This window comes from Pelecanus crispus, chromosome 12, assembly GCF_030463565.1.
Source record: "Pelecanus crispus isolate bPelCri1 chromosome 12, bPelCri1.pri, whole genome shotgun sequence".
NCBI classification, from domain to species: Eukaryota; Metazoa; Chordata; class Aves; order Pelecaniformes; family Pelecanidae; genus Pelecanus; species Pelecanus crispus.
The window spans coordinates 5,198,094-5,224,363 of record NC_134654.1 but is presented as its reverse complement, the minus strand read 5'-3'; the positions used below and the strand labels follow the sequence as shown (position 1 = coordinate 5,224,363).

The 26,270-nt window shown below is 40.3% G+C and overlaps 1 protein-coding gene across 3 annotated transcripts in view; it reads left to right on the top strand.

The window, feature by feature from the left end:
- The window catches only part of SPECC1 (sperm antigen with calponin homology and coiled-coil domains 1), a 74,034-nt gene extending 48,659 nt beyond the window's left edge, over window positions 1-25,375 (top strand). The window contains exons 9-15 of one of the 3 annotated variants that reach the window (XM_075719709.1): window positions 112-212; window positions 1,490-1,571; window positions 5,314-5,464; window positions 6,421-6,523; window positions 23,461-23,577; window positions 24,465-24,524; window positions 25,286-25,375. In XM_075719709.1, coding sequence (XP_075575824.1) covers window positions 112-212; window positions 1,490-1,571; window positions 5,314-5,464; window positions 6,421-6,523; window positions 23,461-23,577; window positions 24,465-24,524; window positions 25,286-25,375 — 704 coding nt within the window. The remainder of the gene's footprint in view (window positions 1-111; window positions 213-1,489; window positions 1,572-5,313; window positions 5,465-6,420; window positions 6,524-23,460; window positions 23,578-24,464; window positions 24,525-25,285) is intronic. The other 2 variants (XM_075719711.1, XM_075719710.1) reach the window with 2 other exon arrangements.
- The last annotated feature ends 895 nt before the right edge of the window (window positions 25,376-26,270 follow it).

Genomic DNA, 26,270 nt, shown 5'->3' with positions numbered 1-26,270 from the left:
CAGTGCTTTGTAAATACCTATGGAATGTCACTACACCAGTGGTTCCCTGTTCTGACAAGAAGGAGACAGTTGGGTTTGAAATGCAAATGTTTCCATGTTTTTTCCTTGCAGGTAGCAGTGGACAGAATATCACAGTTCACAAGGTCCCCAGGAGCCCTCTAAGTGGAATTCCAGTGAGGACAGCCCCAGCAGCTGCTGTTTCCCCCATGCAGGTACAAGAAGCTCTTTCCGTCCTTGCAGTTTTAAAATGGGTAGATGCAGTGTTTGCTGCAGCTTCAGCATGCCAGCATGCATATGTTGATAAGGGGAAGGGGAAACTCATCTGTTTGTTTGCTGTGAAACATCAAATGCTGTAGTCCTAACAAAAAAGATCAAAGTGAGTTTGTCTTTGACTTCAGCTTAGAGGTCTCAGTGGACGGATGTGAACTCTTTGGAATATAATTCTGAACTTTAATCACTGTTGACCAGAAAATAGGTTTCGATTATTAGGAGTGAGTTACAAGAAACATCAAACTAAACTAGGTAGCTGGCATGTGAGTTGAGAGACAAGGGATAGTAAGTTTCTAAGATGTATGCTTCCAGTTATCCAGTAAGTTCATACAGTGCTGAATGAAGTGCTCTTACAGTTCAGGTTTTTTTCTACTGAAGCATAATTGCTCTGGAAGATGGTACTTTTTCTGTCACTGTACCAGTCAGTTAAATTTCTGTTAGCAGTTTTCAAATCTGTGGTGCAATGTTATTGGAAATACTGCTTTTGTGAAAAATGGAGAAGCAAATGCGCTGTGCTTCCTCATTTCCACATGTGCTGAAGGTGGCATACCATCAGACTGCTAACCTTTCTAGGCTATGTTTTTTGACTGGGTGTGGTCAGTGGATTTAAAACAGGATACTCCCCTCTGAATCTGGGTGAAAAACAGTTGCAAGGCTAGGTTGTTTAGGTGAGTGTTCTGAAGAATGAGATGACTTTGAAAGACTACTTAACAAATGTGTGAGCACATTTCCTTCAAAGAATCAGCAAAGGAAGTTTAAAGAATGGGATTAAACAGAGGTCTGGGAGCCTTCTATTAATGCCTGGCTGAAGGGGGTATTAATGCTGAAAACTGGTGCTGGAGCTGCAGAGACAAGAATCCTTCTGACTTGTGATTCGGGGTGCTGGGGACAGAGGCAGGGCTAGGAACAGGCATTCTTACTTTGGGTTTGTGACACTAGATTATGTCTGGCAAGAGGAAAAAACGGTGCAAATAGAAATGTGAAATAGTTCATGAACTAACATATTAGCAGCTAAAAATGTTGTCCCTTTGTCTTTTATTTTTCACAACCATTTATCCAGCTCTAGGTACAGCTGATACCTTCTTGAAAGGTTTCTTTATTCCTCTATCTGCTTTGTAATCTTGAGATAGCAGAAACATCTCTTCCTTCTGCTTGCCTATTTAAGCACGATGGCTAGTATTTTTTTAAATTATCTTTCGGATGTTTGTTTGTTTCACAGAGACATTCTGTTTATAATAATGCCAAGCCAGCCAGCAAGGGCATTGCCAGACACACAGATCTTTCAGACCTTCCTCTTGCAGGTAAGTTGCAGCAAACATACAAATGTTGCCTCTTTTTACTAGCAAAATCTTGTCATTAGCTGTTGGCCTCTGCATGGGCCATTTTTCCTCTGCTTGTGTGGTCAAACAAAACATGAAAAAGTGTCTTCAGAGTCTTTGTTTTAGAGAGCTTATTAATTTTGACATGTTTCCATTCCCATCTTGATCGTAGCCTTAGAAAACTGAAAAATAGCTGATTTATTATGGTTTGCCAACACAAACTTGCCTTCTTTATTTCAAAGTATCCATGGCACCTCTCTAATCCATGCTGTGGAACTGGAGAGGATTGGATTTTGTTCAACATGTATGTATCTGGAACAAGTCCAAAGTACTGTCTTTTGAGGGTTTATTTGTTTTTAAATTGAGCTTCATTTGAAATACATCAAACATTTCAGATACCAATGTGACTGTTTTAGGAGCAGTCATATTTGGGCTTGAAATAGTTCATTCTGAGAGTTCTCAAGAGATGCGTTTGTTTTAGTTTCACACTTTGCTTTTGTTCTCTTGTCATTTAATACTCTTTTCCACCAGTGTTTGTTTCCCATTTTCTCTAGGGCCCTTTATTTTGGTTGTCTAGTCCTGAATGTAGTTGTTGCATTGGAATCAAAGCTAGTAACAACAGATTATTGAGTTTTTAAGGACAGATGAAATATTATATTCCTGTAGTGAAACCTCAGTGAAACTGCAGGGAGGGAAAAAAAAAAAAAAAAAATGAGTCACAACTTCTTCATTGGTAAACTGGGTTTGCTGCAATAGTTTGCTAGTACAGGAGAGAAATTAGAACCTGTCTTCATTTTTAGACTCTTCAGATAATCTGCTAAGCTTCCCCTTCCATCATTCAAAGATGAAGAGATACTGGATCTGAACGGCAAAACAGGTTATAGGGTAGATGGCAGCATAAACAACTAACATCTTGTCTGTGCTACTGGCTTCTCCTGCAGGAGTAAACGCTAAGCAAGCAGAAGTTATCAGTGGAACAGACTGAGTTTGTTTATTTGTATCAGTTGGTTTCCAGAAAATGTCTTGCATGAGAGTATACAATGATCCTAAACAGAACATAAGATCTTTTTGATCTCTACCAGTTTACTGTAGAGTGAAGTAATCTGTCAACTGTGTAATATAATGCCAGTCCTTAATAATAAATATCCCACTTCAGGCCATGGATAATTGCTGTTATTACCCATAGACAATTGTTCTGTGAAAAACTTGAAATCAACAGATATTTTATTAGTCATTGTATGGTAAAAATTTATGGTTGCTTATCTAACAAGTTCCTGTATTTACGGCTTCTCTTTGTACCTGGGTTTAATTTAGTTCCAATAATCCATAGCAAAGGCTTACTCACTACAAAGTTGTAATAGCTCTGGTTCCAATCTAAATAATCCTAGAAGGCAGTTGATCCAAGCCCTATGCAAACAACACTGAATTAAAAAATATCCCCAAGGAAATTCAGAGTGAAGTAGTCTCCATAATAATAATCTTCTGGCTGATTCCATCTGAGTAGTCTCGCAGCAGGGTTCTGTGATGTCCTTAATATGACCCAAATGTTACATCGTTGGAGAGGAGAATGGATTACTTCTCAGAGAGCGCCAATCTTTGGCTATGATCTTTTCATTTAGAATCAGAGGTTTACTGGTTCTGTCCTGGAGTTTCTAGCAGCCAGAAATAAGTCAAAGGAAGTATGTTGCTCATGCAAGTGAGACTCAAAGTACAAAACTGCATACTGTTAACTTGCACCACTTCAGGCACTGCTGTATCATTCAAGGCCAGTAACCACAAAGTTTCTTTAAATAGTGCAAATGGATAGTGCTAACAGAATGTGATTTTCCTTAATCATGCTGCATATTTTTCGTATGATTATCCTGTTTCTCTTTCTAAATGATTCCTAATATGCCCTCATCTTCTCCCTCTTTTCTTTCCAGCTAGATGCTTCCAATAGCCTTTATTGCTATCTGGGAGCCTTCCTTTTCCTTCCTTTTTCTGTACCATGCATGAACACAACCTGAATGATCAGCACAGCACTTCCTAATTGGACTGTGCCATTAATAAGTCCAATTATGTTAATCACAATTTAACAGTGCTTTTTTTTTTTTTTTTTTTTTTTGCTATCCTTATAAACTAGTGAAAAACCTACATTCCTCTTCAAAATGTTCAGATTTTGTTTATTGATATGCCTTTTGTGGTAGATCTGTTTCTCTAAGCAGAGTATTCTTAAGTTTAAAATGGTCCCAAGAATAACTCATTGGATGCCTGTCTGATTGGTGTGGCTATTTAAATGTGAGGCAATTCCCCATAAATCCAACCTAATGAGGAGGTAGAAGAATCATATACATTTGGAATATATAGTGGAAAACCAACAAAAAGACTTTTTTAAAGTATGCTGTGTGCTATTTCTTGTTTGTTATGCGTTCGTGGTGCACGCAAAGAAGAGACAGGTGAGTGGAAGGAAGGATGACCCTGACTGAGCAAGGCATATGCAGTCCAATGCAACAAAGCTCTGCCAACAGCCAAGTTGCTGGAAAGGAGACGGTCTCCTGGGACTGGATTCTGTGCTTTTCCATCTGGACTTCTTAACAGATAGGAACTTAGCAGCTGTTTATGCTGTGGAAAGAAGGTGCAGAAATGCCTATAGGTGTCTCAGCAGCTACAAATGCTGATTTAGTCTCGTGAAATTCAGGAGCCAAAGCAAGGGCAGCTGCACGCCTGTTGGAAGGATGTGTTTATCTGGCAACTGCTGATACACACACCCCAGTTACTGCTGAAAAGAAATTCAGGGCTGATTCAGCGATACTAGCCTTTGCTGAAGCTGAGATAAGAAGGTATTCACACCTCTAGGTGATATGGCATTAATTGATAATTAGCATAGGGAGGTAACTGAAAAGGACAAGAAAAAGTTATGTTCAACATTCAGTTAATTTCTGATAACAGCTCATAATGTGCTGGCCATAGATCCTGGCTTGTTGACAATTTGTCTACAGAAAAGAAGCAGCCAACTTTCCCTGTGTTATACATCGCTCTACCTCATGATTGATATGCATGGGGAGATAATATGATCTCTGTGATCTCTTTGGCTTCTCTTCAAAAACCTATCAACACTGGATTCTATGGCTGCTTATTTTGCTGATTTTATTTTATTTATATACATATGAATATATATAAAATAAAATATATTAGATAAAAATACGTAACGTGTAATAAAAATATAGATGCATCTGCTATGAATATATTGAGACTTCCCAAAGTTTGGTCAGATAGGATGCCAAGCATCATGTGATAATAAGTGCCTTTTACTGCTGCCTTGAGCTGGGTTGTATTCAGGTGACAAGAGGCTTTCTCGTTACAAGTCTGCTAACGGCAGAAAAGAAATTGTTGTACTAGAGCTGGTCAGTCATCTGGTGAAGGTATCTGGCGATCAGCTTTTGAACCTTTAAGACTGTAGGTTTTGGTATTTCCCCTCATTCACCTGAGGCCCCTACCCCCCAGCAGGAGTATCAATCACAGGAAACCAGGCAGTCTGTACTGTTGAAATCATCAAAGCCATTCCTTGTTATGATCACCTCTAATCTGCTCAAGGTTTCCTAGCCCCATGTGTGTTTAATGAACAAATGAGTACATTTGTTTAGAATCAAAACAACAGACTACATATTGTGTGCTGGGTGGCAGGACAGTGATTAATCAAATTCCTCAGACTGCAAACTGACAGCTTTTTTTTTAATTCCCACAGACCTTCTGAAGGGGAGAAATGAAGAGCTGAAACCAGACCATTACCTCCGTAAAAGCCCCTCCCTGGAATCCCTGAGCAAACCCCCTATGGCCTTCAGCAGCAGAATGCTTACCTCTACCCCCAGCAGCTTGAAACCCCAAAGCAAACTCAGGTACCAACTCAGTTTCCTGGGAAAAACAGCACACTGGAAGGATGGACAGCATTACCTGGCACCAAGATGAATGTTTTAATCTGGTGGACCCCTATCTCCAGGGCTGGCTTGTCTGTCCGGTTCAGAATTACCAGGCTGTGTCAGATCTAAATATCAAAGTTCAGATTATAATAACCACAATTATCTGTAAGATGAGCAATCATGAGAAAATGAGGATAGCAAGCTTTCAGGAGCCACTAAGTTGTATACAAGAATTCCATCACGTGTATGAGTGGAGTGGTCAACCCTCATTATCTTACTGTAGCTTTGCATGTTATGGTGAGTTAAAAACTAAAAGCTTTGAGGTCGAAGGGAAATCTGGACACAAAATTTCCTCTGTCGTGAGAAAAGACGTACATATTTTCCTCTGATCTGGAGGATCTGATCTGTTATTTCTAACAGTAGAAGCTGTAGGGTGGAGACAATGTGGGTGTTTTAATTGTTGGCCTTTAACTGTCCTCAAGGCCTTGACTGCAATACAGCTTCCAGATTTTTATTCAAGAACTCGTTCTGCAGCAGCTCAATTGGACGTGAATGTGCTGTTACAGATTCTTTAGATAGTTTCTTTCAATTCTGCACCCTAAATCCTAGTTTTCAGTATGTAAAGCAGAGGTTACTTGAAAATTTTATAAGTAAAGCTGATGAAAATAATAGCAGAAGTGCTGGGTTAACATATGTCATCAAATATCCATAGGCTGCTGGTTTTTTCAGCTCTTTGTGTGCAGTGATACCAACTGAATTTGTCTCATCTAAAGGTGAACATAGAATGCAAGCTCTGAAAGCTATTACAGTTTGGTTTACGTTTAGGCTCTGTGCTGCCATTCTGCTTTGTCATACAGATATTATTTACACACTGGTAAAAAATAAGAGACTTCAAGCGTATTTATCTTCTTCTCCCTTACGCTTCCTTGGATTAGTGTGGAGAGAAAGGACCCACTGGCAGCCCTGGCTCGGGAATATGGTGGTTCGAAGAGGAATGCTCTGTTGAAATGGTGCCAAAAGAAGACTGAAGGCTACCAGGTAAGGGAATAGGTACATTTTTACTTTTCTCTGGAGAGTAATTCATCACTTTCCTATAGATGTGCAGTAAGCAATGTCACTTCAAAGAGATATGTGTATTTCAGTCTGCTGATTTTTGCATGTTTACTCCTCCTGGGTGTTTCCATCCTCTTCCTTCAGATTTCTTTAACACTGCAGTGCCCAATATTACATTGTCATAAATAATTCATATACAAACCCCAAAATACTAACTGCGTCAAAGGTCGCTGATGATGAGAAACAGCGTATATGCGCAACAGCTTCGATTTGGCATCAATTTCTGAAATTATGTTCTAATATTTTTTCTGTAGGCTTCTGTGGGCGATGCACTATTGTGAGAGTTTTTTCATTGGTCATTTCTGTAAAACCACAGAAATATTTCTTTGTGTGGCCTTGACCAAATGAAGTTTGCAGCTCTTTCTAATCTGCTGCAGTTTAACAGGATCTTGCAAAGCAACTTTTGACTGCTTGAGAATGTCTCATTTCTTTGCAGGGTGATTTTCACTGTTAAACAGGCATAATGATTTGTCCAGTTCTTGTATGGCCATTGCTGTGCTTATCAAGCTCTGGGTCATGTTTGTATGCAGCTGAGTTAGGCCTTTGGTTCTGCCTGTAACCGACAAGTTTGTCCTGTGATATATGCTGGGTGTGCAGGATAGTCTTGGTTTGATATAATGTTGAGATTTTTCTTTCTTAAGAATAATATTGTTTGTTACTTAGAGCAGAAGACAAAAGCAGTTATCACCACATGATATGCACCCTGGAGCAAGTCTTTAATAAAAGCAGAGTCCATCTTTTAAAGTAAATAATAAAATATTTATTTTCTTCACAACCAGCTCTTTATGAAGGATTAGCTGCAGGGTGCAGGAGTTTGGAAGAAAAGACAGTAGCTTTTCCTTTAAGTAAACTGATCTGTAAAAGTTTAAGTCATTTCTTAGCACTGGCATATTAGTCTGGTTTGCACCAATTTCACAGAAGGACAGGTATCAGAGATAGCTGTTGACTTTAAACACACCTTAGAAAGAATAAAGCCAGGGTTAACGTTTAGCCTCCAGTTCTGTGATACTGCCTAAAAGGCCACAGTGCTGTCCCCTGAAATCGTATGCTCTATGCTGTGTTGATATATTTTGTATCATCTACTAAAAGGCTCCTGGTCTTGGATTTGAAGGTGTGAGGGAACATTCCCATCCTCAGAAAATGATTCATGAAATACAACTTTTCCAAGTCTAACTTCTCTTAAGCCAGAAAACCCATCTCTTAACACTTTCTCCCGACAGTGTTGCCCTTTTTTTGTTTCAAATGGCACATACGGTGAGCTTCCTCCACTTCTCTTAAAACAGTCTAACCCTGATGAGTTAGAAGTGTTCTCTGAGAGTCAGCCTGTAGTTGTCTTTCTCTAATTACACCCAAGTTCGACTAAATGTATTGCTTTTAGAAATTACTGTGTGGCTCTGAAAATACAGTGGCCTGTCCTGATTCTGTAGGTACCAGGCTGGCACCAAGAGTGAGAAGTATTCCCTCTGTGATAGAACAGAAAAGGAGTTTTGTTTTTCTATGCTGAATCCAAGTAGTGGATCAGATAGCAGGCCACCCGGGAGGTATGCAAGTCAATTTGGGGCTATTTGTTTTTCCTTTTGGTATTAGTCTCTGGAGGAAACTATGTCCATGCTTCAGAGGACAGTGGAAGTCTTTGCTTTATATATGGCTGCTGGAGTGTTGTTGCTACGTGACTGTCCAGATGATGTTTCGGAAAAAGCTTTGTCGTTTTGGTTCCTGCTCTGATGAGGCTCTTGTTCTGTTCATGGCTATCCTCTGCCGTTACTCTTTCTAAAGCAGCAGAATGAGTTTTCAGCAGTTTTTGAGAACAAGCATGTAAAGCACTGGCAAACACTGCATAATCCAGGAGAGTCTAAGAAGTTCAGACTGTGATGTGGTGGGGGGGCCTTATCACCCAGAGTGTGAAATCACAGGGCAGAAATTAGTCAGATGAACCAAAGGACAAACATGGTATTGATTTATGGTGAGAGTCTTGCCTCTCTGTTTTCACTGCTTCATTTAGAGGCGTTATCTCTTGGGCATTCTTCCTCAGATTATTCTTCCCATTGCGCTTTTTTGCAGTGCATTCACTAACTCCTCTTGAACTTGCTTTTCCCAGACCCTTACACTCTTACGATAAGGCTGATATTAAGCTCCACAGGGAGTTTTTATCATTCTTGAGTACAAAGAACTGGAGTGGAGTAAAGAACGTCATCCTCCTTCCTGCCTTAGCCACTGCGATGGTGGGAATGAGGTAATGAACTCCACCGAGCAGAACCCTGATGACGTGCATGACTTCTTTTCCATAGATAATACCCCTGTCTGCGAGGCATCATCTGTGCAAATCCCAGTATAATCTGTCATGTTCTTTCTAACATGAAGCCCAGAACCACAGATAACTTTGGATGCAAACTGTTTTCAGTCTGTGACACAGTGGAATGAGAGAATAAAAGACTTGCTGCTTGGCTGCCTAACTTCCTTTTTCAGTGGCAAAATGCACTGTCTTTGAGGTCTAGTAACAGTTCCTGGTCTGAGCTGATGAGGAAGAGGGAGATTCCTTTCTGTTTAAATTATGAAGATACCAGATTTCATTAAACAGTATGAGCAAAATGGATTAGAATAACTGAAACTCTCAGTAGCAGCTACTACCCATGTCCCAGATTCCCGGAGGAAAGCTGGATTAGTGACCTAGGAAGGTATCGGGGGATAAGACCTAGGGACCAGCACACAAGGCTCCACTTTTTAAATGCTTTAATCCATACAAGGTTTATACTATAGATAGAAATTTACATCCTTCTCCTGGCATATATCCTTGCATTGACTACAGTGGGAACATTCCCTGGCTTTGAACTTCAGCGTGTTCCCCAGGAGGCAATCCATAAAACAAGAGAGGGGACGCTGGAGGGAGTTGAGAGAAGTGCAACACAAATTAGTAGTGGCCTGGAGGGTTTTGTTTGTTTGTTAGAAAAAAATTGCATGAGTTTACAGTAACTGAGGGGAAACATGAAAGCATCTATGTTTCTCTAATAAGCTATGTCATTTCTAAGATCCCTATTTAAACAGTGATTTGATACCAAAAAGGTATGAATGCTAAGGAACATGAAAACAGAATCACTAGAATGAAAATAAAGTGGAAGTTCAGTTTAATGACTAAGAGAAAAGAGCATGAAAGTGGGATTGCATAAACTCTGGCATGATCAGTCATGAGTTCAACTGTCATATCTCAATGCCTAGATGAATGTTATCTGGCATTTTGGCCATTGATTTTGAATAACTATGCAGGGGAGGTGCTAAAAAAGTCTCACCAGTAAAGAGAATTGTAGTGAAATAAGGCTTTGGGCTCACTGGCTTTGTGCAAAACTTCCTTGAGGAAAACCTCCAGGTTAAAATAAACCAAACCAAAACAACCTTAATCTAATGTATGGTCCCCTATAAAAATTGTGCATCGGCAGGTGATCTCTTTTGCTAGACATAGATACATTGTTCCTTCTGCCTCTCTGAATTTGTTGACATCATGGTGTATAATGTAGGGTGATGAGATGACCAGACTTGAGAACTGCTTTTGTGGCCCTGGAACTCAAATTACCATAACTCCTTTAAACCACAAAGCTGCTGAGACTAAGTTATTTATGTTAAAATAGCTTTTTCTCTTTTGTCTTGTGGTTTGGTTTTTTTTTTTTTCATCTATTTAAAAAGTTTATACATCATAGCAACAGTGTGAAGCAGAAAATGGTGCCTCTTTTCTAATAGGCTCTGTTCCCATGAGTCGTAACTCTTGGAAGCTGCTGAGAGTCATTCTTGTTGCATTATCACCTTCCATAATCATATCATTAGTGACTGTGGTGTTATTTAAGTGCCCTGGTTCTGTTTGCTCTCTGTCGAGACCATTTGTCTAGGGGACAAACCTCTCTAGATTAAGTCTGTCCACAGACGTATTGTGAAAACACAGAACATCAAGAGGCACTTAACCCATGATCATTAGAACTGAGGATTATTGTTTCTGCCACATATACCCTCTCCAGAGAGGGGAGGGAATTGCTACCATGTTAATGAATATGGTTTGTTTACAAGAACTGTTTTCCTGTTTTTTTCCAACCACTACACATCCATCCTATGGCACAGAGGAAAAGAGAATCTGAGACTGACTGTTTTCTCCCATGCACAATCATGGTTATTCTTTTTATCAAAGTTATATTTGGTTTAACAGGACCCATTTGAGATCCGCTTGTTGAAAACCCACCATCTTTTATAGTAAAGCTATCTGTGTGGTTGTCTTAAGTAGAGGAATGCTAAATAGGAGGAGATGAGGAATGTTCTGGAACTGACAAAGAAATGGCAGCTATACCTCTGAAGATTTTTATTTCATATATTCCTGACCTGTGCATTCAAGCCATTGCATTATATCATCTCCCTGACTGTGGCAGTGTCAGTACACCAGCTTATGGATAAAGGCAGTGGGCATCTTCAGGAGAAGCAGCAGTGCTCCTTGTTAGCACTGACACCAATATGAGATGGTGATAAATTGGTATTGGTCTTATTGGTATTTGCGGGACCAGCCTCAGATCTGATTTCATAACGTCTGGAGGAATCTCAACAGCATGGAGAAACTACTAACCAGCATGTTCTTTACGTAGCTTTCGTGTTGTACAAGTAGTTCCTGGAGAAAATAATTCCTTTTAATTATTCTGCATAAAATAAGCTAGCAACTACAAGCAAAGCTAGAAGAAAATGATTTATTTGTTTCCATGCCTTATTCGGAGTTATGTGACTTTGCAGTAGGTCCCAGAAACACTGTGCAGGTTTAGAAAGTATGCTTAGGAGTATGTAGGAACTATTTTTAGGGCAATACTCTCTGACATTGTATTGTTTAGTCTAAATTAGCAAATACAAATATCTGTATGCCCAGCCACTCTGAGTATTTGCTTCAAAAATGGTGAATTGTTTTTTGAAGCTTCCTTTTCTTAAAACACAGATAGTTTTAGGGCTCTGATGAAATATCCTGATGGAGACTGCAGCCTGCATAGTTTCCAGAAATACAGATTGGCATTAAGAGGGGTCCAAATACTTCAACCTTTGTCCTTGCAGTATATATTAATAAAACTGCCTTTCCTGTATAGTGCCTCAGCTTTTCAAAAAGAAGAAAAAAAAACCCTATCCTGAAGCATTCCTGCTATTATGGCTATTCCAGCCTTGAGAGACAGAAATTGGAAATGAATTACTTCCGAACATAACCTAAAAGTCATTAAATGTAATTCTGAATGCTTCTACTACTAGAAGCATAAAGCTGGTATATTAGACTATGTAAAAGTTGGCATCTCTGCATAGTACTACGTTCTTCATGTAGCAAAGATGCAAAAGCTTAGGGAGAAAAATAAAGGCTGTTGCAGTATTTGCTGTTTGTCAAGTAATTATAGCAAGAGACTGACTAGTGGTTTGGCAATGGGTATAATATAAAGCTTTTTACCCTTTTGTATTCACTTTAAAGTCAGACTAATACTAGCTTTTTGTTTATGAATTTGTGGCTTGCTTTTTCTCACAGGAATTTGCATTCCTTTTCTTTTTGTACTACACAGTATTTCCTCCATATCCTCTTTGTTCTCAAGCCCTATTCCATGATATTATCCCCTGCTTTTTCTCATGTTTTTTTTGACTTGTTTGCTGGCTGGATGAGATCCAGCACAGATTAAGTGTGGCCCAAAGATGTACAAATGCAGATCGACTGATGAGGACATCATGTGTTCCCTTTGGTCAAGTGGTCATAGGGCCAGTGCATTCTCACAGGGAGATGGACACCCTGCTTTTTGAAGAAGAGAAGGATGTTGACTTCAGAGAGACGTTTCCTATCTCTCCGCTGCTAGGACAGCCAGCCAGGATGACTATTTTTTGACTGCTGATGCGTCAAGCAGGCATATTCCTGGGGCTGCACATTGTGGGGACCTGCTTTATAAAGAGATCCAAAAGCTCCTCATGGCCAGTTGTACATTCACATATCTGTGTTTGACAGTTTCTTCCTTATTCTGGAAACTAAGGCTTATATTTAGAAACAAGAAGTCTGTTATTTCTTTGTACGTCATTAGTGCGGGTAGTTGACATTATCTTTCTACTTAGGCAACTACTCTCTCAATCTTTTTTAAGTCTCGACTAAGCATTTTGCCTCACTTACACTTCAGTTATGCACCATCTTGGACTACAGAGGGTAAACAGAGACTATATTGCAAATGCTACGACAGTCCTCAGGGTTGATGCTCAGGCTGGCAGTCCTAGTAAAGAATCAAAGAGCTGAATGGGACAAAAACCAGGATCAACCCTCTCAACTTCTGAACCTGGGCAGAATATAATTCCTGGGACTTGGCTTGGAAAACAATCGGTCAAACACTTCCTTTGATGCTAACATAATGGAGCTTAGTTTTAAAGCCTTGAGAATCCCAGCAGTGCACAGCTGTGCCCTGTCCTAAAGAAATACAGAGAAGAACCCAGTTGTTTCTTCATCACAAGATGTGCACTTGGGTGATCCTCTTACCCTTTTCTACATTACTTTTTGTGTCTGTGTCAACAAGTAGCATAAAACTGTTTTAATATGTTTCCAAATTGTATCAATCTCTCTCTCCTATATCAACATTAACCAAGTTTCTATCTAAATATTTAACTAGTCATGACAACTATGTAAGCTGTGGCATTCCATAATTCAGCAGTAACAGAGGAGTGGATGTGCAGGTTTTCTGGCCACCTTTCCAAGTGAGGCCTTTCAAGCAACAGGGATAGGAGATAAATCCCATCTGCTGTTACACACAGTTTATGCGCGCTCTGGAAAGGCTGGATTCCCACAGTACTGTGATCTTGTGTGCTGAAGATCAGCAGCAAAACAAATAACTTCCAGTTTGTGTGATGGGACTGAAGAAAAACACTGAACAAAAACCCCTCCAGATTTAAATGGCAGCCATCCATTCATTCTAAGCAGCATTCGTGGCAGAGTCTCTCTCTTCTGGGGAGGACTGGGAAGGTTTCCCTTTTGCCATGCTAACGTGTGTGCCTGAGATTAGAGGCTTATTGCCAGAGCCTGCTGAGTATGCAGGAAAAAGCTGTCTGTCTTAATATTTGCCAATACCATTAATGCAACAAAGTTCTTCTCTGGCAAACGGCGACACTTACCCTAAAGCACCATATACTAGCATTCCCTTCTGGTATGAGAGGGTGCCCAAGCTTACGAAGAGCTCTGCATCCACAGTACTTGTAACATTTTGACATCTAGAAGTAGGATATATGTGCAATGGGGTTTTTTTCCCAGGAAGTTATTACTGTATTCTGTGAGTTTCTGAGAAATGGGTGAAATTTCTGGCGCTCTCTGTGTTTCCCTGATTTTTGCAGAAGAGAAGGATATTCACTTCAGAGAGACCTTTCCTATCTATGCAGAAGTTGAAGGGAGGTTTGGTAATAGCTGTTGAGATAGGAAGGATTATCCCGTGTTTAAGTAAAAATTGTCAATAAGTTGGTCAGGAATTTTGCTCCCAGGTGTGTCTTGGACCATTGTTGTGACTTTGCAGTCGTGTGTAATACCGTTTCCTTGATTTCCCTAGCTGTTAAAATATAGATCATCATATCATGTCATTGGATGATGATGAGTTTCAGTAATATTTTGAAAGATGCTCTGATAAAAAGGGCAATCTTGAGTTTTTAATTAATGAAAGTATGGGCTTAAAATTCCAAGATTTTATCAAATTTTTTCCAGAATAAATGCTTTCTTTTTCTAAATAAAAACACTTATAGTGGACTGTATATATGCAGTTTCTCTGTATTTCCCACCTGGACCTGGGGTTGGGTCTGGCAAATAAATGCAGCAGCCAAATCGTGGCATGTTGGGAATAATTGGGTTGATTACCAATGTGCAAGCCCCCTTCACAGTGATGCCAGTGCATAAACGTGCTCCTCCAGTGTAGCCAAATAACTTGAGCCAGTTTCTACCTTTTTCACATAAGGGGCTTTATCCTGGAAACAAATACAAGTCTCTTGATTGGAGGGACAAAATAAACGCCCATGCAGCGCTCTCATGCTTAACTTTCTATCCTGCTGGGTAATTTTAAAAATAGCACTTACATTCTATCCATCCCAAAGTCCAAGACGCTTTCCTTGTGTTGCCTGGATGCAATGACAATCAGTGAAAACACTGAATTGATTGGTCACCAGCTGGAACAGCTCCAAACTGTGAATTTAACTGGGAGAGCGCTAAGCCCTGCTGCCTGTTCCATGAACACCCTTTGCTGTTGAGACCTCTCCCCACCTTGTTTCCACCCTTCACCGTGAGCCTGCTGCAGGCTGCAGCCTGCCCCTCTGCCCAGGAATTCCAGGACATGGCTAATCTCTGAACTCTCAATACAGATAATTAGAAATAGCTGTGGGAGCAGTCAGTGTGGTCATTAGCAATTCTGCACCAGGGCTCCGGGCAGGAAGTAGCTGTGCTGCTGTCTTGGGCACAGAGGGGAGCTGGTTCCTCCCCCTCTCTCCCTCCCTCCTTCCCCAGAGTATCTGTGTGGTCCTTGGAGCTATGCTGCTGCGTCTTCACTCTTGCAGCCTTGGGAATGAAGGAACACAGCCCAGTCTGTTTCTTCTCTGTGGCATTCAGCAGTGATGTCATTTATACGAGTTGGTGAGAAAATTGATGGAAGTGTTAGTTGTGTAGCAAGCAGGGAGTTGGCTTTCAGCAGGTGCGCGTAACAAGTGTGATTTATACTGAAGAGCAGAAAAGAGATGTGTAACAAAAATAAGAACTCATCAATATCTAATGGCATTATCAGAATGAGGAGAACTTGTTAGTTCCTGGTCTTGCTGTGTAATCCACCTCTGCCTGTCCAGATGTAAATAACACTTGTTTTGCCCACTCACTGAATGTGACAGTGGTGTAAATTACAGAAGTACCAGTCACACTTGATACATATATTTTTTGTCACCATTACCTCATCTCTGAAATTGCCCAGAGATATCCATAAAATTGCTGCTGCTTATACCAGCTCTCATTTGGTCCTGTATGTTTGTGTAATAAAAAGCCTGCTCCCTGTGAACTCAGCATTATACATTCTCTCCTTCCCGCCCCCCCACCCCACGTTCTCTTGTTCAAGGGGAAGCTGGTGTGCAAAGTGATAAATTAAGACCCAAAATGAGGAATATGTACAAACCGCTGTTACTTTACTAGCCTTTAGTGAGACCTTTGAAGTAGGTGACTTTTAGTAATGCAAATGTTGTCATGGGGTAATTTGCATTCCAAACAACTTGTATTATTATTTGCTAGGAAAGGTTCAAATACATTCACTGTGTGTAACGTGCACTGTGCCAGCAACTACTCTCAACCCTTGTTCACCAGAATTTTTTTTCATTTTATAAAGTCAGTCTTTCTATATTAAAAGGCAAATAAAACTAAAAAAGGTGAACAAAGTATAGTGAAATATTTGCCAGTCCACACAGTGCTGGGAGCAATAGATCTGATGGGCATGACTGGATGCTATTTGGCTCATTAGGGAGGTTACTCATATGTATAGTTACAGTGATGATTTCAGTGTCAGTAGTAACTGTTTTTCACCTTGCAAGCAGAGGAAATGGGAGGTCACATAATTATCATGTATTAGCTTAAATATCTCCCATTTGGTACTACTTTCATTTTTTTTCATACTTTTCATTTTTCATTTTTTATTCTTATGAAAACTTCAGCTATAGCAGTGCCACGTCTCTTTTGTAATCAAAATACCAGAAGTAAGCTGCCTTGCAGAGGTCATGGACCTCCTCAGTACCTCATGAAGAAAGAGCTGAGCTTGAAGAGTGCACAGATCATTTTAGAATGGCTTTGCAATTTACTCTGAATGATCTCTTTAAGACAACTCCTGTCAGATGAGCTTGTTTTGAGCGCAGAACTTTAGAGAGCATCAACCTACGTATTCTTGCCAGTCTTACTCAACTAGGAAAGGTAATGAAGAAAATTGGACATGCCTGACTTTTTGGTATCTTCTTAGATCTCTGGCTTTTGAGAGACTAAAATAGTGAAAAATCTTTGTGTAGAGTGCATGACAATAAGCTTGTTAAATTTCTTCTTTTTAAATGTCCCTGCTCCATGTGACTACTGTAGTCAACTGATGTTTTTGAAAAAAAATATCATCATAAGCTCTCTTTCTGATGTCTTGTCTATGCTAAGAAGGCTCATTAATTCACACTTACTGAAGCAAATGATAAATGGTAAACCCAAGGCAACACCTGTGGCAGCAGTGGAGCAAGGACAAAACAGAACCTAGGAATGTGATGGGAAATGGGGTTTCTTTATAAAAAGGAATGTAGTAAAGGGGGTAACCTTTAAAGAGCTGGCACCAGTTCTTTATCATTTCACTGCTGTAATTACATAATTTAACAGCATTTTCACACAGCTCAGTTATCTGAGCTATGTTGTTTCATACACGTGTAATCAGCAATAATATGCATGACTTACTGACATGGCTGGTAGAATCATTAGAAATATGGATGATGGGGATAGAAACAAAGTTTCTGAGAACGGTTAAAACAATTCTTATGGAGACTGCAGCTGCCTGAACCATTTGAACTAGGGATATTAATACAGCCTGGAGGATAGAAGGTCATTTGGCTGCTTTCCCAATCTTGGCTAGCCACTTAATCTGTATACAATAAACAGTATGGCTGTTCCACAAGTTATTCTGGATTTTTTTTTTTTTTTTTTAAATCAAGAGACATTACTTGATTGTGTATTCCATTTAAGAGAAAAAGATTTGTTCAGAAGGATTCCTGGTAGTAGATTGGCTAAATGTGATATGCAAATCACTTCAGGCTTGCAGCTACCCATTGAAAATAGCTGTGTGCAATTGTCCAAGTCATTTGGGTGCACCCTGTAATTATAGAAGAATCCAGGCAGTCTTTTATTTTAGGCATTCATGCCTTTCATCCGTGTTAACTGGACCTGACCACACTTCTAATTCACCCATATTTCCAGTAGATTGCCCAGATGTTTCATACCTTTGCTGGAGCATTTTAGATGAACTGAAGTGTTTTGTTTGCTCAGAAGGTTAGGTCGTCCTAAAAGGAGCCCTTCTTCACTTGCATTGCTTCTTAGGAAGTATTTAGAACTTGCCTATCCAGAGCTCGAAGCTTGTATGCTTCCTTTGATAGAACCTCTTCAGCTGAAGCCTGCTAACATGTCCCCAAGCAATTAGGATGTAATAAATCCAAATTAGATTTGCAGTTTCATGCAGCTGTTGTTGAAGATGGGTGGGTGTAGGTAATCTTTGGAAGTTGCCTTTCAAGGTACCTTGATCAGATTTTACATTAGAAAGGTCAGAGTTCAGCTTTGCAGAGATGTGGGTTCATGAAAAGGAGGTTCCTGTTCAGGCATCTGTGTCTAAACATAACAACGTAAAAACACTGAGCTGTAAGGCTTACGGTCTGTGGAGGAGGTGTGGGTCTCTGGTTAGTGACAAACAGGAAGGATTGCAGAAGCTGAGCCAGTTAAGGGGGAGCTGCTGTTAAAAACAGGGCAATTCCCTTTGGTTTATCCAATATATTTATTTTAACTAGCTCTGTCTTCAGTACTTAAGTTGATATTCTGTATGGGCTGAACCTCAATAATTAGCCACTCTGGCACCTTCCTGGTGTGCCATTCTGTACCAATGACTTCTGAGAGGCAGGAGGGCATGTTGTACACTGAGGTGGGAGCGTGGGAAGAATGATGCTAAGGTCATATTTATTGCAGGCTTTCTTCCACAGAGTTCCAGGCTAGCTTCAAGCTGGTTCATGTCTATAATTTATAAATCTGGGCCTTGTAGAGAAAATTGTGACTCCAAGAGCCATTGCTGTGGGCACAGTAACATCTGTGTAGCGGGAATATCTTGTGTCAGTGTTTTAATATACTCAAGCTGCAGTGAAGAGCATGTGATGTCATTGTTGCTTTTTACTGAAGACTTGGAGTCAAAGATCTAGTGAAATCTAATGGGGTGGTTGTTTTTTCCTCAGATAAACAAGAAGTTGTTTTTAGTGAGAACAGATCACACAGATTTCCATGTGTGTCTTTACCGTGGCTCTCGTAGCGCTCTGTTATCTGCAGGCAAAGGTCCTGTTCCTGGGGTGGGGGGCTAAGGTTAATGACTTGCAGGTGTTAAGTGTCTTGTAGACTTGGCCTGCCATTAATATCATAGATAATACATTTGCTCTCTAAATAACATTGCCTGGATTTTTTTTTTTAAACTTTGCTTAATGTCAGGTACTGTAATATTCATAGAAATGAACCATACTGGGCACTTCAGTACTTTCAGGTAACTGTGCTCCCTGGTGTGCTTCCAGATCCCAGTCTCTTAAAATTCCCAGTGCATGTATAGTAGTTCACTCCTGAGCTTTCATTTGAAGTGAACGAACTATTTTCACTGGCAAGAAGCCTTGGAACTACACTGGAAATAGTTTAGTCTTGACACCTCTATGCTCCACACAGTACTCTACCTCTGTCCCAGCGAACTTTGTACCCTCAAATCTTTCCATGCTCCTTTTTACCACTCCACACAGGGCGCGTAAAGATGGTTATGTCATCATGCCATAAAAACACCCCTCTTCTGGCCTGACTTTCATGTTCTTTCAAGATTTTCAACTACACCACCCCTGCCTCCCCAATTATTTTCTTAGCAGCACCATGGAAGACCCAGGTCAAGTGCTACGTAATATGGATATGATATGTCTGCTCCAAAGGAAGCTAGTAACCCTGAGCACTGCAGGCCTAAGCTACTCGGCACCCCTTGACCAGGGATTAATCTCTGGTACAGATGCCTGTAGCAGTGTGGATCCACTGATGGCACGCTAAAGATAGACATTGGGGTACTAGTGACCATGAGACATAGTGTGACCATAAGATGGCAAATTCTTCACCCTGCCTAATGAGCACTACAACTCAGTTTGATCTGCAGTCCCTATTCCATTTTCGTATTTCTCCCTACATTCATTCTGTATACACTCTGATGGTGCATCTTGATCCTAACGGGTGCCATCCTACGTAGGTTAACTTCTAGGTCTCTCATGAGAGGCCACATGCAATTTTTCAGAGCGTGGGGCAGGGGTTCTTCTGTAAGCCCACTGGGAGACAGAGAAATCACCAAACTCTCCATCCTGCAGTTTGGAAGTGTACATTAACAACCAGCATGTACGCAAATAGCTCTAACACATTCATGGACTGTGTGTTGAGGAATAGAGAGGTATGACAGAAAGACTGAGACAGGTTCCACTGTCAAAATAATCAAGATCATAGAATCATAGAATGCTTTGGGTTGGAAGATAAGTGAATAGTTTCCAAGGTGTTTATTCCCTAAACTGTTTTCTTTTTTCTTTTTTTACCCCTGGCTTCAGTGAAGCCAGAGATCTTCTGAGAAATCAGAGTACCTCTATTTTGACTTAATTCCTCTTGGTGTGGTGTAATGGGGAGGTATTACAAGTAGAGCTGCAGTGTAGCAAAACACAGAAGATCACTTTTCATTTACCATGTCCTTACATCCCAAACCGAAAAGCAGTTAACACAGAATCCAAGATGAAATGCCAGAGAGGGGTTTATACCATGTATGAAGTGGAAATGCATTTGTTTAGAGGAAGAAACCACAATTCACTGATGCTTGTTGGATGTGAAAATGGCAACTAAGTGGTTCTGAGTATGTCTAAATGTTTGTTGTTGTACTATTAACTGCACGGTTGAGCTGAACCTTTGAACATTCATTTTGGGTTTGCATTTAGGACAAAAATTCAGATTTGAGTTTGTTTTCTCTGTTGATCATGACATACCACTTTGCAGTAGATTTCATCTGTGGTTTAAATACTGTCAGCAGAACCCCATCCTTGAACTTTTGCTTGTTTGTAAGACTTGGATCCAAGAATTATTGAAGATGACTGGCTGGACAATGCTGTTGGAGATGTGAGGATTTTTGGACCTAGTTCTGATTTTATTGAGATATTAACACTTCTTGTCTCTGGATATTGTTAGACGGGAGGAGGAGAAGGGGTTTAGGTATAATTAAAACTACAAAGATGAGTAAACTTATCAAACTGATGCTGGGCTGGTGAAATACTGTAAGAAGGAACAGTTTTGTATCTCATGTGCCTCCCATAAAGAGAGAAAATGAGGAATCATGAAAATGAGGATAGGATATAATGTTCCCACACAAACATGACTTGCCTTTTTGTCTAGTCCTGTTGCTTAACTAAGGCTTTGTTTGTTCCTGTTTCCATGGCCTTTGGCAGAGGGGCGGACGACCTCCATTTTCCATTTCTATCGTACAATATAAAATGAGAATATTGGCATTTGATGGTAGCCTAGTTGCTGACAAAATATATTGGCCTCAGTAAGAACACTTCTGTAATTTGGCAGTCAGTCCTTTCCCACTAACTGCAGATTGATAAATAGTAACTAACTTGTTTGTCTGAAATGTCAAGAAAGCAGCATAATCTAGCTTCAGCCAATTCCATAACACAAAGTTGGACTGCTGTGGTGCGTCTTTATGGATTAGGCAAAGCCAAGACAGCTTTCAGAGCAAAATATTCTTTTCTCGTGATTGTATCCAGCCACTATGTCGTTTTTCTTTTATTTCCATTGACAGAAGTTAATAGAGCAAAATACAATGTGGTGGCTGGTGCAGTGTGGTAATGTCTGCTGCTGATGGCCTGCTTTCTGAGTCCATTAGATTTGTAGATTTATTACAGCCAGAGTATTTGAACCTGAAATATTCTGTACTGCTTCAATTTGAGTCATGTTTGGTTGTGCACATTTATTACTAATCTGAAATCCTGTCTGACTCAACAAAGTCCAAGTTGGACAACCAATCAGTGAGGCATCGTAAGTGAAGAACATGTGCTAAAATACTTCCTGTCTGGGTTTTAGCGCGTCTGCATTAGCTTTTGTATGAGAGATGCGGTAAAAGCTTTGTCTTCGGGAGAATCTTGAAAGAAACCGGAAAATAGCTAAATAAAGAAAATGAAGTGGCAGAGAGTCTGAGTTGAAGTTCAGCACACAAAAAGATGTGGCTGGCGAGGATGATTTGAGCGCAGCTCCACACCTGCCATAGTGTGAGGGATGGTGCAGTACCATCATGTCCTGGAGCCTTCCATGCTCCAGCAGCTGTTACTTTTCTAAGCAATATCACTTTGTTCACTGTTTTGTTTTTAGCTGGTATTTGGAACTACAGCTGCTACTACAGTAGTAAAACAGCCATGAGAATTCCTTAGTGTGCTGGTATGGCCAGTCAGTGCAAACAAGAGCATTAGAAAGGTCAGCTTGTTTGCAGGATCAGAACTGGGCCACGAGCGTGTGTTTAACTACAGCTGTGCCTCACAAGACAGTCCCTGTGAAGAACCCCGAGTGCACTCGGTACCCCCAGTAATCTTTGTATTTTAAAGTTCTTTACAGGTGGGCTGATTTTAAAATAGCAGTTTCCGTTTCTGTAATCACCTGTTGAACATAGCATGTTCTGGACTTCAGTTGTCATGAGTAGGGAAACCGGGTTTCCTCTGTGCACCTGAGTGCACCCTTGTAATAAGTTATGTGACCAGAAAGAAGAATTCCACTGTCTAGCAACAAGGGGAAGGAAGACGGTTTTTGACCATTTAAACTCGCAAGCATATTAGACTATTTCTTTCAAAATATTTCCTTTTCACTGCCCTCCTGTTGGAGCTGGCAGCGGTGGGAATGTTGCTACAGACGAGTCAGAGATTTTTCTAGCTCAGCTCTGGGGTTTCAGTTGGATGTTTATTAATATATCCATGCCCCCTGAAACATTGCTTCCTCGAGCAAACTCAGCCTTGTTGTCATGTTAGGAAATGTGTGAAGACAAGATTTAAAGATTTCTCTGTTTCTGTTCTGTAAGGATCTTGTATTGTACTTGTTACCAGTGACGCAGCCACATTTATTTGTCAGTGACTACAGTAGTAGGAGAGTGAGCATCAGGAAACCTCTGTTCTCTCCTCAACTACTTATGACTCATTTTACGAATTAGGGTAGATGATTAAATTCTGTATCTCAGACTTCCCATTCTTTATCTGCCTTTTGTTAAGTGCTCTGTGATGTGCGGATGAAAGATGCTGCATTGATAAAGAATATGAGAATGCAAACATGCATTCATGCAAATGACTGCAAACTGGGCACATCTGCCCAGCTCTTGGAAAGCTGCCCATTCAGCCATTGCTGTTGCCAAGTTTGAGCCTCCCTCTCACATACAAGTAAGCGCATTTTTTATTTAGGGCTTGAGGACTATGTTAGTATTTCATCAGTTTGATGTCACTTTTGATAAGGGGCTGAATCAAGTCATAACGGCTAATTACACATTCTCATTAAAGCATGTATCTGCTGTGTAATCTTAGAAAGATAACAGTGTTCAAATACACTGTCTCACCGTTCTGCAAATTCATCCCTCTGTTACATATCCCGAGACAAGGAAGCAAGAAATCAATTACAAAACAGCATTTTAAAATATCAGTGACTTCTGTTGTAGGTGCTGGAGAAATCACATTTCTGCCATTCTGTAATTGAAAGGGACCCAATAAAGTCCTTCCTCTTGCCAGCACAGGAAAATTGCAGCTGCAGCATGTGCTGCACATGGTATTTCTCACCTTCCAGAAAGCATTGAAGAGAGTTTCTCTGTTTGGGGCCTGGTGGGAAAAACATTTAACTCCTTAATAATCCCTTATCCAGGACTTTGAAACTTGCCATCCTTGGTATCTTTCTACTTGACATGAGAAAGAAGGGGAGAATGGAAAATGTAAACCTATGTTCCTTTAATACTCTGAGTTTTTGTTTCATGACTGGGTAAAAACTATTGTTTGGAGATTTTTGTTGTTGTTGTGTAGCACTGTTCAGGGATGGTTCATGTTTTCTCTTACAGAATATTGATATTACCAACTTCAGTAGCAGCTGGAGTGATGGGCTGGCCTTCTGTGCTCTCCTGCACACATATTTGCCTGCACATATTCCTTACCAGGAGCTCAACAGCCAGGATAAAGTAAGTTTTGTTGTATCTGCTCCCACACCATTTGCAGAATTCACAGTGAACATTATCCATTTTGATGGATATGTGGTGGAGACACAGCGGTGCAAGATCTTGATCTTGATTGATACAAAATAAGTAGATGGGACAATACTAAGAGTCAAGTGCCAATTGAGAACTTACAAAGCAAACAGACTGAATGAAAAGGGGAAGAAAACCAACAGTGAGCTCCCAGAGAGAAATGCAGGGACTTCTGGATAAAGAGTTAGTGACAGTTGCCTGAATCCAGTGAGTGCTGCAGATAAACATGAAGATGGCATCCCTTTTGAAAGGCTAAAGCATTTCTGGACTCCTGAGTTAGCAGCACACATTAAAAGTGCTGGATCAGTAGGCAGATAGATCACTCACTGAACTACTTGGGCAGCAATGTCTGTAAAAATGAGACCATGTCAGCACATTCCAAATATGTTATTAAGACCCTCACAAAGGGGAGGAACCTGGATATGCTGGATTTACTTCAGACAGCTAGTATCTATTACAATAAGAATTACACAATATACAGGAATGCCTTATATTAGTTAACACCTCTTCGGAAACCTTTCACTCGTAACAAAGAACCTCGGTGTGGTTTTTTTGCCCAGTTGTAATCAGTTTCACAAGAACCTATTTCTCAAAGACAGAGGGCTGTAGCTTGGGCAAAAGTAGATGAGCTAGTCAAAGAACTTTTTGTGAGCATACCTTACTAATACAAAAAAGTGTCTATGTGAAAGTATTGAATCTAGTGGGTTTTTGTTTTCAAATATACCTGCTTGTTTAAACTTACTGATTAACCAGATGCAAGGTAGGTTTCAGGAATAATACTTTGATGATAATCCTTTTGAACTTTTGTTTTATTTTTACAGAAGAGAAATCTGCTGTTAGCATTTCAAGCTGCTGAAAGTGTAGGCATCAAACCCAGCCTGGTGAGTAACGTTCTGTGAGCAAGGGAAGATTTGCTCCCTACACCATTCCAAAGCCTTTGTTGCCACAGGGCCAGTCAGCTTGCACTAGAAATGTTCACATAGTGCTAGGGAAGGCTGCAGCACCATCTCTGAAAGTTCACAGTGTTAGGAGAACTTCCAGAAAGAATTTGTAGAATTAATGTAATTTGAAGGAACTTCTGGAGGTCATCTAGTATTGAAATGAGAGTATTGATTACGTCCTCCTCTTAGAAGCCGGTTCCAGATGTTCCTGTTTTCATTGGCAGACTTGACTGTTAGACCATTTTCTTACCTTTTATTTTAGTGTTTTAAGAAACAGAAGGATAATGGTTTTGTTAAACTGTTTAAAAAGCCTTTACTAAAATCAACAATATGATGACAAGGGAGAGATAAGTTTAATATGAAGGAAAAAATATTGCGGGGTTCATGAGCTAAATACAGAACCAAAGACATGCAAAGAAGCAGCAATTTAATTTCTATAGAGAATTGATCTTTGATTGCAGATAGAAGAAATCTTTTCAGAACATAAAATGCATATGGCTGTCTAACAAGTTTGTTAATGAGTTTCAGAATTGCACTAGACCGGTAGATCATTTCCATGGACTTGTATACTGTATGTGGCTTTAAGGAGCCCTGGAATGGAAGCAGAAGTAGTGTTCAATAGCCACAGCTACTCAGAGACCCAGTGATGTTCCCAGTTGTGGTGCTTGACTAAGTTTTGACAATGTGTCTGTCCCGTGCAGGAGCTCAGTGAGATGATGTACACAGACCGGCCAGACTGGCAGAGTGTGATGCAGTACGTCGCCCAGATTTACAAGTACTTTGAGACCTGAGATGCAGAGCAAGAGGTGGACAGAAGTGGGGAAGAGAACAAAGAATGCTACAGATGCACTCGATCACTTTAAAAATCCACTTGCTCCTCTTCCACAACCAACCTAAGCTCTTAGTTTGGAAAAAAGCTCTTCCATAATTTTGATTACATCTGGGACTGCAACCAAATAAATATCCATTGTCCATCTATACAAACCAAATTCATCTGTAATTTTATTCCCACATGGAGATCGCACGGCATTTTCGAACATGCGTGGGATATATCTGAAGATCCCTTGTGCTAAACAATGTTTGCCTCAGACCAGACTCCACCAACAGGAGACCTGCTGCAAAATTAAGTTCTAAATCAACGTGGACTATGCTGGCACATAGGGAGCCTCAAGGGAGGCTGGGAGATTAATATTAATACAAAAGCTCACAAAAAATGCTGCTCTTGCCAAAACGTGCTTAACTCATCCCAAATTCATGTTGTTTTCTTGCCTCCATATATTTTATAGAACATCAGGACAGGTGCACATAGGTGTATAGAACCTTAACCCGAGTTACTCTCACGTCTGACCCAATAAGTATTCCAGTTTGCATAACAGGATCATTTGTAACTCAGAAACCACGCTCTGTCTCATCACCAGTTAGTGAAAGAACTCTAGAAGATCCTGTTAGGTGCTGGACTTCATTTCAGATCAAACAGAAGTAACCTCTGAGGAAAAATAGCTTTATTACTACAACTTCGTTACTTGATTAGTATGGGAAGCCAGAGCTCAGTTTCCCAGTTGACTGTGCAGGCACAGTTATGATAGGAATATTGCAAATGCAAGTTTCTAGCTTTAGTTTGCAAGGTGCCAGTAATCAGGTGGTGACTCTAAGCAATACGGTACATCTCAGTAGTTCATGTTTTTG